Source organism: Lissotriton helveticus, chromosome 1_1, assembly GCF_964261635.1.
Source record: "Lissotriton helveticus chromosome 1_1, aLisHel1.1, whole genome shotgun sequence".
NCBI classification, from domain to species: domain Eukaryota; kingdom Metazoa; phylum Chordata; class Amphibia; order Caudata; family Salamandridae; genus Lissotriton; species Lissotriton helveticus.
In genome coordinates this window covers 1,282,449,509-1,282,463,499 of record NC_136057.1, presented here as the reverse complement: position 1 = coordinate 1,282,463,499, position 13,991 = coordinate 1,282,449,509, and the positions used below count along the sequence as shown (strand labels likewise).

General features: G+C 46.0%; 1 protein-coding gene across 5 annotated transcripts in view; it reads left to right on the top strand.

Annotated features, from left to right (window-relative positions):
* CADPS2 (calcium dependent secretion activator 2) overlaps positions 1-9,809 on the top strand; it is a 2,489,915-nt gene extending 2,480,106 nt beyond the window's left edge. For all 5 annotated transcript variants that reach the window (XM_078680818.1, XM_078680809.1, XM_078680789.1 and 2 more), the window contains 2 exons: positions 3,056-3,160; positions 9,105-9,809. In XM_078680818.1, coding sequence (XP_078536944.1) covers positions 3,056-3,160; positions 9,105-9,269 — 270 coding nt within the window. In that variant the 3' untranslated portion in view covers positions 9,270-9,809. The remainder of the gene's footprint in view (positions 1-3,055; positions 3,161-9,104) is intronic.
* The last annotated feature ends 4,182 nt before the right edge of the window (positions 9,810-13,991 follow it).

Genomic DNA, 13,991 nt, shown 5'->3' with positions numbered 1-13,991 from the left:
CTTCCCGATCGTTGCAGTCGTTCACTCTGTCGTTGGGACCTCTCCCACTGGATCCACGCGTCGCTGATGGGCCCTACGTTGGGCGCCAATTGTCGAAAGGTAGGGCCGAATTCGACCAAGAACCCTTCAGTATTTGCCCGGCGTTAGCCGCCTCTCATACCATTCGAGATTACCAAACAAAGAGGCAGGCGCTGGAGACAGAAGGCAGGAAACAGGAGTTTATTCCGACGGAGCAGAACACGTCAAATCAGACAACAGGGTATCTTCTCGAGGTGCTCTAAGCGCATCCTTGAGGCCTGGCCTCTTATACACAGGTTTATTGCTTTATTACATAAAACACATTCTTGTCAATACTTTGATGTACGGAAAGGCATCCTCGGAATCTCCGCTCCAAACCCGTTCCCACACATATTTACAGTAAAAGTCCCCACCCCGATCTCAGTAGGTGATGGCTATCGCGCAGCTGGATATCCCGCCGGCTCCCGGAATGTGTGCGGCTGATCGGATCTCATGGGGTGGGGGCTTTTATCAGTCATAGATTCTTTGAAGAGGGATAGCTTCCTACTGTAAGGGGCAATAAACTGTATCCGCAGGGCTAGGTGATGGCCTGGGATCGGGCGGGACAATCGGGCACAGAGGAAGGGGGTTCATCAAAGGATGCGTGATCATTAAAGGGACGGCGGGAGGTGTTAGTCGGGTACGGGATGTGGCTCCGAGACAGGGCTGCGCTGAAGGGGTGGTTTATGGCCCAAGCATGTGAGAACGTGGGCTGTCAGTGCACGGGGGATGCTGGCGGGGTCAGAGAGGGAGAGAGAGAGAGACGCGCTGGCTATCGGCAGTGGGCAGAGAGGCCATGGCGTTCAAAATGGCTGCTACTTACGCGCACATTTGAGCTAAAAGGGGACAAGATGGCGCCGATAATGTTTACGTCGCAATCTAGATTTTAACAGGTTGTTCCTAAATGCAAAACTTTCTAGGCTGCAAGAGGAATACTCGCTTACCACAACTATGTGGCAATTCAGTATTTTTTCAACCCTATGCACAAATATTAATTAATTAAGTTGTAGGCGTTATAGACTGTACATGGATGCGGAGTCCTTCTGAACTGGAGCCTCCATGTTACCATCTGGAAGACAAGAGGAAATCCTTCTTCATGACCCGCAGGAGGAGAGAGGAGTATTCTGCAAAAGCCTCAATGCGGACCCATTTTGACACTGCTGCCTCCAAAGGGCTACATTCCTGTGGTCACAAAAACTGCCCATATTGGGCAGGGTCCTCCACTCCATCTTGTGGGTGGGCAGCCAATGAGCTGCAGCTCTGCTTTCCAATGGAGTCCCTAAAGAACAGGTAAGTTGGGCATCTTGGCATCAGGAAGGTAAAGATGGCATCTTTAGACTAGGAAGGGCAGCTGTGGACTTGCATGCACTCCTTAAGAAGAATCTACTAACAATTTTATTTCTGTTAATATTTTTGTTTGTGTCACCTGCTCTATAATTTTAACATAGCACACAAAGGCATAAAGAACATAAGAGAGTTGTTTACACACAATAAGAAAAGCGTACACATCCTATAACTAAAAACCAGAGTGGGATCCTGCCTATGAAAGTACATTAAATGCTTCATTAGAGCTGAATAGGCTGGAGTATAAATTATCTAAAAAAGAAACAATAGGGGGGGATCGCTCTCCTGTGGTGATCACCAAGCAGGGATCCACTGGGCAGAGGTACCTTTGGAAAAGGGACAGTTTGCCCTTTCCAGCGATACCCCTTCTATAGGAATCCTTGCTCAGGTGGTTGAGATATCCCCCAAGCACTGATTTAGTGAAAGTGAAATGAGCCCTTCGGCCCGTTTTACTTTCACTTTAGTATATAGTGATACCAGTGCACTCTGCACGCTGATCATTATCAAATACCAAAAAAAGCTAAGACTGCTCAAGAAGCTCTTCCTGAGCAGCCCAAACCTTAGGGATTCAAACAGAAACCAACCCTCCCCAGTGGCGACCATTGGCCAACACCCACAACTAAGTGGTTAAGAGTAATTTGCCGGAAAGAGTCTGAACGTGAGAGCACATTTGGTGAGCATAAGCGGGCACTCGCTATTTGTGTTCTGCTGCATTTAGCACTATTTCTTAGCCAAAAAGGCATACTCACGTCTATTTTGGATGCAAGGGTGCATTTTACACTAAGGGAATATTAGTTAATTACGGTAGTAACTTGGCGGAAAATCCTACCCCAAGAGCACATCTACTAGTGCGAGGGACCACTCACAGTCTTTGAGACCAAAAAAAAAACCTTTGGATAATAGGGCCATTATTTTTCATAATTTGTGCATACTATATTAACTGTACAAATGCTAGTCCCCTGAAAATGTACATAATAATCAAAACTTACTGATAGTAAGACAGAAAAGGTTCAGGGTGGGAGTAACTTTACATTTCAAGCTTAGAACTTGCAAAAAAAATTGTAATTACGTTGTATTAACCATCCTCATTACATTTTCAAAAGAGAAGTCGGCGACATATTGTTTGTCTGTGCTCATATTCCCATTAACCCAAGTGGGCATTCAATCAAGCCCCTGCTGCTTCTATATATTTTATAGACACAGATCCTTTGAATAGTGAGACTGTCCTTCTTTACCCAAAGTGTGCAGAAACCACTTTGCTAAAAACACCCGTGCGCTGCCAATTAAACTAAGAACTCCGCATTTGTGCAAATATGTTTCTCGAGCATTTTATAAGCTGTCCACAGGTTCAGTGGCTGCTGGGTTATTCGCGTCCAGTGCATTGTATGCCCTGGGGTCATTTACAGCCTGCACAGGAGAGTGCCGGGCTGCAGAGCAGTGTTTGTATGATGCAACTCGGAGGCTGAGTCACATACAGAACAGTCCAGGTCAAGTCATTTGATTGCCTGAGAAACCACGCGGTTCACTTATCAGAAAATGATAGCATTATTGACTTTAAGTGCTGATCTGGGATCATTGCAGAGTGTTTCATTAGCACTCATTATTGTATCTGTTAAATGGCTACTGCTGAGGTGTTTCTTCTCTTTCTTTCCAGCAATGGTACTGCAGCTCGATGAAAGTCCTGTGCCTGTGGCTGGCTGACAGGATAGACCTTCAGCTCCACGTCTACCAACTGAAGACCCTGATCCGGATAGTCAAGGTACAGCCCAGTGGCGCAGGGGGAGGGAGAGGGTACAGGCACTTCAAGGGATAGGCTGTGTTCGAGAGGAAGCTCTCTTACCTCTGTCAGTCACAAAGACTGCAGCACATCAAGCTTCTAAAGCAGGAGACGAAAACACAGGAAGCAGTTTAGAACCCAGTGAACAAATGTGGTTCTATGTCATATTGGCAGAAAAAAACTATTTGGAGGAACTTTTCCCTCAAGTCGGTTTCCGGTAGTTCTCTACATGCTTCACACCAGGATGTTACATCGATCAAGATGAATGCCATCCTTGTTGACAGATACGGTAAAATCCAGATTTTTGTCTGAGTCACATAGATCTGAGATGGTGGCTATTCATCCTCTTTTTATCCTATTCTCTTTATTGTTGGTTCCTCTTCCAGCCCCTGCGCTCCTCTGCCTATTTTTTTGGGGGGGGTGGGGGACTAACAGCCTTCATTTGGCTCCCTGAGCCCTCCCTTCATGCCCCTTTTCTCCACTGCGCAAATGAGACCACTGTTGATATCAATGCGACCTCACCATTTACATCACACATATACCACCCACAAATAAACATAAAAAAACACAGCCTCTCTAGGCATAGTGAGTTAAAATTGACCAGGTGTTGCAACAAAGGTGACATGGCTGTGCAGTTGGAAGTCATTATTTCTGTATTGTATTCACTTTTAATGCAATGTTAGCCTTTCATTCAGCAACAGGACAAGGGGGGGAATTATATAAATCAATTTTTACTGTTATAACTATTTGGCAGAGGATTACCTTATCACCCTCTCCAAATTCCCCTAACAATTTTACTCCTTTCTCACCTCAGTGTACCATCTCAACCATGCCCGCCATAGTCTTCCTCTTTTTCCTTTCTCCCATTCATCGTTTGTGATGGAGCCTGCGACACTATTGATTGGGATTTTCCAAGAGTCATTTTAAGGAGAAATGGTCTTCCTGAGCTATGGATTAGGGTATAGAGCTAAGCTATCCTTACACCTGAGTGACAGTACCGCCAGCAGCAACCTATTAATCTAAATTGAGATGTCTTCCTTTTTCTATAGTTCACCTAGCAGAATAAATTAAATAGGGTAAACCAAGTAAATAAGGCTTCCAATCATTTTAACCGGACAATCAGTAACAATCCCAATAGTTTATTCTTCATCATAAAAAACGTACTTGATCTGCATACAGAAATATGTTTGCGTATTTTCATCATTCTTTTAAACACCTACCACACCTATACATCAAGGCCCTCATTACAATGTTGAGCAGATTTGCGTCCGTCCCACATCGTTGCGGAATCATGGCCGACTGGCCTCCTGTCAGTGGTCCTGACCACATTATTAGGATGCGAGCACACATGGTGAGGTCGCACGCTCCCATTTCTCTATGGGAGCTTGTGTTGCAACCGTAAACCGGCCATAGCACAAGCTTCCATAGAGAAATAGGTCTTTTTGTTAATCTCTGCACCAGGCGGTGAAGGGATTACCAGGCCTCCAAATGTTGGCCCCTGTGGCAAGGGGGCCCTGCTAGGGCCCCCCAAAGTCGCTTTCCGACAGACTTTTCATGTCAGAAAGCCCGCCATGAAAAACCTGTTGGGAACCGACATCATTATCCCCACGAAGTAAACATGGTACATAGGAGATTATGAGCGCCTTCCAACTGGCCATTGGGCTCCTTTGAGCCCATCGGAAGCCAGTCAGTCTGACCAGCCGGTTTCAAATCCAACAGCCTTTATCATAATAAGGTTGTCAGATTTTAAACCAATGATCTAAGTCAGAAAGCCTCCAACCTACATCGAAATAACAACTTACCCAGTTTAACAAATGTTAGAAATGGGAGTTCTGGTTGGCTAGGGCTTGGGCCTAAGCTAGGCAGAAACCACCACTCTAGTACACGCTGAAGATAACCCCTGCTCACCCCCTTGATAGCTTAGCACGAGCAGTCAGGCTTATCCCAGAGGCAACGTGTAAAGTGTTTGCGCAACACACACAGCAGCAACACACTAGGCACACTACAAAAGAGACTGCACACAAGGTTATATAAAAAAATAGCCTTTGTATTATCCAAAACACATTAGAATCCTAATCACACATATACACGGTGCCAACTGGCACCAGGTCATAATTTACAGGGTATTATATACATGACCGGGCCACGGTCACAACCATTAGAAAGCTCAAGTGATAAAAATAACACCACCAGTAACTACTTGTTAAATACTGTACTTAGCATCACCTTAGCCATAAAACACATCATGCATGAACATCATAAGCATAAACACATTATGCTGTCTCAGTAGGCATAATCACATTATGCAATCTCATTAGGCACAAACACATTATGCAATCTCATTAGGCATAAATACATTAGGCATCTTTGTAGGGCCTTATGCTCTACCCATATCACAATGATGACCCCAGGCCAACTGGCCTTCTCTGGGGCCTAAATGCCCTTCGTCCCGAAAGTCAGGGCATCTAGCTGCCTCTGCAGCTACGAGGATTTGCGCAAATCACTGGGGCCGGGAGGGGAGGTGCATCTCACCCCTTCCTTATTGACAAAACAAATTGCCCCCTCGTTGCAGCTGTGCGCGCTCTCACAGTGCAGCTGTATACACAATCAGCACCGGCACCTTATTAGTTCTTAGGGGGCCCGATCACTGGGTTCCTCCTGGTGGGCCACCAAGAAAATGCCCCCTTTGTGGAAGCTGCCCTCCCTCTGGCGGCGCAGCTGTCCTAAAGATTGGCACGAACAGGGCCTCCTGCGCCCCACTCACCAGGATTACTTGAGTGCAATCTGCAGCACAGTGTGCTTTGGGGAGCCCCACTCACAGGGACTTCTCTCCTCGATGGGCGAAGAGGGGAGGTGTTGCCTTCCTTCTGTGTGGAGGATTCAAGAGCTCCTTTCCAATCGTTGTGGTTCGTCCGGGACCCTCTCAAGCTAGGCCATATGCAGGGCTCTCTCTGGTCATGGGAGCACCGCCTACAAGCAGGCAAACGCTCGCCTGACTTCCTGCCACCTCGGGGACGATTGGCTGCTCCTGCTGGCTCTGCCTACAACCAGGCAGCTTGCCTGCCTTCCGGGTCGCCACTTGTGCCGGGGCAGCGGTCAATTTCGGCAAAGACGCAGGGTGGGCTCCCGCTCCGTTTCCTTAAAATGTGGGGCTCTCTCTGGCACACGGGAGCCCCGCTTAGAATGTGGCTTACTCACGGAGTGATGATGACTCCTCTCTTCAGCACAATGCGGGGTGGACTCCAGCCCCTTCTCTCCTGCAGCACAATGCATGGTGGGCTCCCGTTCCTTCTGGGAAGCACAACAAAAATGCGGGTAGGCTCATGCATCACCCCTGGACCATGGAGGAATCCCTCACGTCGGAATTTCCTTCAAATTGCTCACGCACTACAGCGCTGCTGGCCTCACGGTCCCTGGGGCATTCTTTGCGCTGAGTGCCCTTTCCAGGATGCTTAGGCAAAAATCATCAGGGTCAGAGCTGGGCACAGGCAGGCCAGCACGTAGGGACCCCCAGGAAGCAGCAGCTGGGTCCCACGGCAAATCCTCCTGTTGCCCAGCAGTCCTTCACCCCAGCACAGGTACCAGCAAGCACAAAAACATGGGGACACAGCCCCAGTATATATACTCGTTTTCCCTTTGTTCTGCCCTGGCACAGGGCCTGGGGAACCAGTCTCAACTGGTTCTGGGGGGTATTGGAGGACTTTGTTTACAGGGCTCCTTTTCCCCTTTGTCAGGTGGGGGCTCGGTCATCATACACACCACAGGGGGCGGAGCCAGCATTCACCTAGGCAGGCACAGACTTATTGAGGGACAGGGGACTACTCCTCCCACTACTCCAAATGCATATCTCCTATTCAGCCTAATGCTGACTCACCCTGCCCTCCCCAGCCCGTCACTCCAGAGCCAGACATGCAATACACATCAGACAGGCAGACCCATAGCAGATAGAAATGCCAACTTCTAAAAGTTGCATTTCTAAAATAGTGAAAATAAATTTGCGCACACCATTGCGCTGCATTTAGTATTACTATTCCAAACATAGCAAACTTGACCACGCTGCTCCTCTCATATCAGGAATTTTCACTAAAATACTTATCAGGGAATCCCCAATGCATTCCTATGAGAGGGTTGCCTCACAGCAGTGAGAAACCAAAATGGCTGTTTGTCACTCCCAGGACATGTCACACACTTAAGGTACATGTCCTACCTTTTACCTACAATGCACCCTGTCCTTAGGGCTAGCTAGGGCCTACCTTAGGGGTGACTGACATGCAGTAAAAGGGGGGTCACAGACGTGGCACACTTTGGGTGTCACATCCCAGGGGCAGTAACACTGGGCACACAGGCCCTGCAATGGCAGAGGCCGGAGACAGGTTTGAAAGGCTACTTCGGTGGGTGGCACGATCAGCGCTGCACGCCCATCATGAGGCACAGGGTCAGACTGATTTGCATATAGCCATGTCTGAACTGGGGTGGCAGAGTGGGCTAAAGAACGGTGATGGATTAAACCCAGACCTTTTGACTGGGTGTGAGTGTTTGATTGATTCAGATGCTCCGTCCATCATCACCCCCTTTTGTACCGCACGCCCACCAGTAGCATTTAATTTACTGGCCCTGGGTATCTGATATACCACATTACAAGGGACTGACAGGTAAATTAAATATGCCAAAAAGGTGTAGACCAATCTTACCATGTTTACTACAGAGAGCACATGCACTTTACACTGGACAGCAGTGCTAAAGTGCCCAGAGTCCTAGAACCACCAACACCCTGTTGGAAAAAGGGCTAGGAGGAAGGCAAAAAGTTCAGGGATGACCCTGCGAAAAGGGCCACGTCCAACAACAGAATGTGGGGCTCATGCCTCTAATTTCGCTCATGAGTATTCAATGAACTCTCCTGCCGAAATACCTCCAAGTCCTGGGACTTGTTCAGGCAGAGCCCACGCACAGCCAAAATGAAACAGAGGGTCAACCATGAGCCTTTGCCTACTTTCACTTTGTTGTGTGGCCTTAGACTGTCGAAAGGAATGTCACACAGGTTGGAGAGACCCCCTACTTACCTGTTTTGACCTCCTTCATGTTCCTTTTTCATCTTTCTCTAGTGTTATATAGACTCCCGCTTTCCAACCCTGTTATTCCCTCTCTTCTATGTGCCATTCCGGCCTCTGGTAATAGGTGAGTGCCAGTGTATCCATCTAAACTCAATAAACAAGATTTGAACCATGAATGACCCACCTGGTCCTTGAAGCCAAAGTCAGAGACTACACTCCTCCCTCCACACATGTAAATGGCATGGCTCGGGTTTGCTGGTGAAAATGCCTAGAGCACAGCCATGGGTGCAGCTGTAAATGTCTGTGGCAGAGCTTATCACCCAACCTTTATTAACCTTTAGCCACGTGGAAAGCACTTCCATCACTCATTGCAACATAATGGTATATGTTCCTAGGAAGAACTTGGAATTCCATATTTACATGGGGAATACCGCTATTGCTGAACATCCATCTGAACATTGAATATTACCACATGGACCTTGCACGTCCATGGGTAAGGAAAATACATGTTTCATGTTTGCGTGGGGCCAAGCAGAATTGATTTTTTTGTGCAGGTTTTCAGCCAAAGCACAATTTGTTATAGGGACACAAGAATCTAAATAGTACTTTAAGCTTTGAAGAGATCACCCTCAAGAATCAGAGAGCCGAATTTGATCGACGTTAAACATCCACCAAAAAGTGGCGGATGTCCTGTCTGCCTTATTTAGAATGTATTGATGTCTATGCATTTTAAATAGGATGAACAGGACATCCGGTGCTTTTTGGCAGATGTCAAACATCCACCAAATTTAAAAACAGACCCAAAGTCTTTAAGTTCCTAATGTCACAAACGAATATAGTTAATATGTAATCTGTTTCCTATTTCTTATTTGCAGAAAACCTACAGAGACTTTAGGTTGCAAGGGGTGCTTGAAGGAACGCTGACAAATAAAACCTATGAGACTATCCATAGTCGCCTTACTGTGGAAGAGGCCACACTGTCGGTGACCGATGGAAGCGGCCTTCAGGGAATCACCATGAGGGACAGTGATGAAGAGTAGTCCCAGAAGAAAGAATGTGTAACTACAAGAAGACTACCACTGAATGTTTACTTTATACCTTGTCTTTCACCTGTTTTTATATTTGTTGCCTTACAACATTGCCATATACGATACATCTTTAATAGAAGCCTCCATTTTATTAAAGAAGAACAAAAATTAAGTTTTAGAAAAAAATAAAAGCCAAGGAATTTTTTGAAGATTCCAAGTTTCTCATAGAGAGAACTGTTTGATTGTGAGCCTGCATAGGCATGGTTTGTGAGCGCCATCTCCGTTTTTTACATTTATATAGTTGACATTTATTCTTTTATTTCCAAAGTTAAGTATATACAAGTCTTACATAATAACAGAAAACGTGCCTCACCCAATATACTATGATGCAAAGAATATGTATTTTTAGAAATCTCACTGTGCCATTTGGTCAGACCTGCTAATGTTGTTTGTGCCTACCATTCCATGTATTCTTAGCACTGTGCTTCCAGTTTGTATACAACAGTATCTGCCTTGAATGGTGTCTGACAAATAAAGAAAATATGGTTTGATTGAGGGTCTTGTTTATTCCTTCCTAAGCCTTTAACAATTTCTAATTAAAGTGTTGGAATGTATATGGTTTTAACAAAGTAACTATTGTTTTGATTCTATTGTGCAAGGAAATTGTACTATCTCTTTCCTGTGTGGCATCTTTGGTACTTTTGCACAACACAATGGTGACCCACTTCCAAGAACACCAGGATTAAGCCAAGTACTGTAGAGTAAGGATGTTTTGCAGATATGACAATAATGACTTCGGGCCCTGAACAGTTAGGGCTTCATTGAAAATTAGTCACACATTTATTAAATCAATTACAGCAAGAATATTTTTCTATTTAACAGAAATTGAAATATAGAAATATCATTGTCATAAATATATGTGGCACACATAACAGTATTGTCAAACAGCTACTAGAGCTACTTCTCTTTTTGGAGAGGATTTGGTTCATACATGTTTTGTAGACAGCATCAACCATTTAAAATGTTTTACATAAACCTATTTGGAATTCAGTATACATGGCACACATCTCGTAGTCCAGGTCCAATTGGAGTGATGAATATTTCAACACCTCTCAGAGACCACAGTCAACCATACATTAAATAATATATTGGTTAGTACTAGACCCAGAAATAGGATAACAGAGAAAATAGACGCACTGGATGCTGCCACTCTGTCTTGACTGTCAGCTGGGCACAGCCTTCCACTGGGTGAACACTGATATTTAAAAGTAGGAAGATAACTTTAATGTCTTACCACCCTTGCTACAGCACAAAACATCTTCTATCACATTTGATATACTGTCAGAATAGCGCTTTGTTTCCAGCTGTCAAATCTGAGAAGGAACCTTGAGCTTTCATGAAGCTAAAACATTCATATTATATAATAAGTACATTTCAACGTACATGGAATAATTGTGCTTCTCCCACTATAAATTACTACCTTCTGTCTTATGAGACCACGCTCCCGGATTTGAAAATACATTCAGCTGGTTGTTTTATAGACGGCAATGTAATAATAATCCACATTTGTAAAGCGTGAACAACCACACAAATTAGAGTACACATTTCACCAGGCTAACAATCAGTTTCCTATCCTATATTGCTTCCTTATACAGCTCGTGAATTAAAAGAAAATATATATCAAAGTCTGTGAAGTGATGAGGACCCTTCCTGTTCCTTAAGTCAAATACCAAGGTGTGCAAAAATGCAACTTTATAATCAATAAAAGATAGTTCTAAAACAGTACTTAGAAAATAGAGTTTGTCGTCATAAAAGCAAACGTATTCCTCAGAATACTTCTGTATATGCAATTCAGACTTCCATCAATTCCAGATGATGATGGCAAAGTAGTTTCAAGGTTTTCCTTAAGTCTGGAAGTAAGGTCCTGGCTGCAGCAACAATGCATCACAATTGTTTTGCAAGAATGATTTGGGCCACAAAGAACTTATACTATGTGTCTTCAAAGTGGCCACCACCACTTGCAAACCAGGTGAGAGTACTGTGGCTTCATTGGCCATGAAGATTTCTTGACTTACTCAGACATCTCGTAAAGAGTGCATAGTGCAGATGAGAAATCGCTTGCCAGGCAGCACTTAACGAGCACCAATCTCTCCTTCCTCTCATGGTGCACACCACCTGATAGCAGGGGCGTCACTAGGGTTGGTGTTACCCAGTGCGGGTAACTCATGGTGTCACCCCCTCACGACTTACCCCATGGACCTCCTCTGTTACACAGCCAAGGCCGCCTCGTCCGGCACGCCTTCCCAGTGCTCATCCTGGCTCCAGCACACCTCCTGTTCGTCCACGTCCTTGGTCAGGGTGTCCCTTCCGTATCCGCCGGCCTCTGGTCACGCTGGTTGTTCTCCCACCGCTTTCTCCTCCGTTGCGTCCGCTACCGCGTCCTCCTTCTTGTTGTCCTCCTCTGCTCTCCTGCTTTCACCTCCTTGCATCCGAGTTCCCCTCCGCAGTTCCGGGCCATCGGAATACAAAGTCCCTCCTCCCCCTTGCACCGGAAGTATTACACCGGCAACAGAGGAAGAGACCAGAAAGCAGGACTCCTTGGTGCCTCCGGGGCTCACGCCACAAGCCCCCAAGGCCTTTTCCTTAAAGTACTACCCTACCAGGCTTTGCCGATCGGGCCAAGAGTCCACCGGAGTGCGAGAGAGGAAGTCCACATTAGAGAGAACCAGAAAGTAATACTGAACAGCCGCGGTGCGTCCATTGGGGCGTAGGGGCGTAGCCCTACCAGCCACATGGACCCGCATCGCGGCCGCCGGCCGCAATCTATTCCATTCCTATCTACATAAATAAATTACTGTGACTGTAACATAATACCAGCGGCAGCCGCCGGGAATTGCGCAGGGGGGGTGGTCTGCTGCAGCTTGAGTGACACAGTCCACACACTCAGGCTGCAGCAGACCGTAGTGCGCAAGTGCAAGTTTGTTTGCAACTTGCACAAGCATGCGCACTCACCGCACTGTAAGGTCCCCAGCGGGACCATGCTCGCCTGACACAGCCCGGGTTTACAAGGGGCGACAGGGCGAGCCGCAAATGGGCCCCCCTAGCCAATCCTGGCACTGCTGGTCCACCGGCGCAGCATCCCATTGGATGCCGCGTGTGGGGGGACGGGACATCCTGTCCAGCAAAGAGCTCTGTCGCGGCCGGTGTTGGCATCTCTTTCGTGTCGTGTGCTTCAGATTTCGGCCTTAACATGCTGAGGAACTCAGGCTCACACCGAGTGGAAGAAGACGAAGAGCTCCTGGAATATGGTGAGTCACTCTGTCGGCTGGCGAGGGTCACAGGGTGAGTGGTGAGGCACGGGATTGAGAGTTACATAACGATATGGGCACTGTTTGAGATGCGGACCGGGGTCATTAAATCATGGGGGGGGAGACGGGCACAGCATTGGTGGTGGGGACAGCGGCCATCTGGAAATTAAACCGCAGTGTTTATAAAAGTGACATGGCGCCCCCCCCCCCCGAATCTGGCAGTGATTACTGCGAGCCTGGCCGAACTCGGCGCCCGGCAGCTCCACACTTCTCGTTAGCAGGCCTGCAAATGTCACCGGCTCCTGCTCTTAGTTGTCTGCTTTTTTTTTTTGTTAACTTAAAAAAATAAAACTTGGAATACTTTCCATATTTCTTCTCTCCTGACTAATAGCGCAGTCTTTAAAGATAAGTGCTCCTTGGTTTTCATTGCCATGTGATGGACTATATTCGATGCCGACTGTGACTAAATTAGGGCTAAGTTTCGCTGCCAATGATTTTATATTTATTTGCATTTTGAAATGAGCGACTAATGCCATTTGCCTTCTGTGTTGATTCCGACATTTTTATTAAACCTTCAGTGGTTGCAGTCTGAACCTTGCCTTGTGGATTTTCCCGAGTAAAACTTTCTATGAATTTCCTCTGGGTTTATAGGATTTTCGGTTAGGGCTTTCATGTTTAATACTGTCACAAAGCCCAGATCCATCAATCCGCCCTTTAAATGCTGTAAAGCGCTGATACCGTTTACACTTTTTTTTAAACCCCTCCCAGGCACAATATCGCACATCAACTGCTTCGCGGCGCTTCATAGCTTTCTCTTGTGTAATGATTATTTACTTCCTGGTGCAGGACAATGACTAAAAGACAACGTGCATTTTAAATATTTCATCTATGCTCTGACCCCTTGAAGCAGTGGGAGTATAACAGAAATGTGTAATTTGTATTGCCTCGTAGTGCCTTGGAGAATTATTTGGGGGTGCCTGTAGCAAAGCAAGCCAGGCTGATTTATGTCCTGTTGAAGTTTTCAAATCTCCACTGATATGAGGAGTGGGAAGCCAAACACAAATGGATTTACTTGCTTCTTGATATTTCTCTTTATTTGTTGTAACAGGATAAAACACATCACAAAATCAAAGAAGAATCATAGCACACACCCCACAGATGCCATGTAAGCATTTCAAATTCAAACACTTAGCGAATTATGCTTACCTTTGGGAAGCTTCGAGTTTCAATTCAGGAACTAAGCAGTAGGGGACAGATTTACTAAGGACTTGTGTTTACCTTAATAGAGTTTTATAGAGCGCGAACTAGACCCGGTATGGGTATCAGAGCGCTTTACATGAGCTGTTATAGTTAAATTGATTAAATATATCCAGTGAGTTGTCGATTTATAGTTATAAAAAATAGGAAGGTGGCAATGGAATAGAAA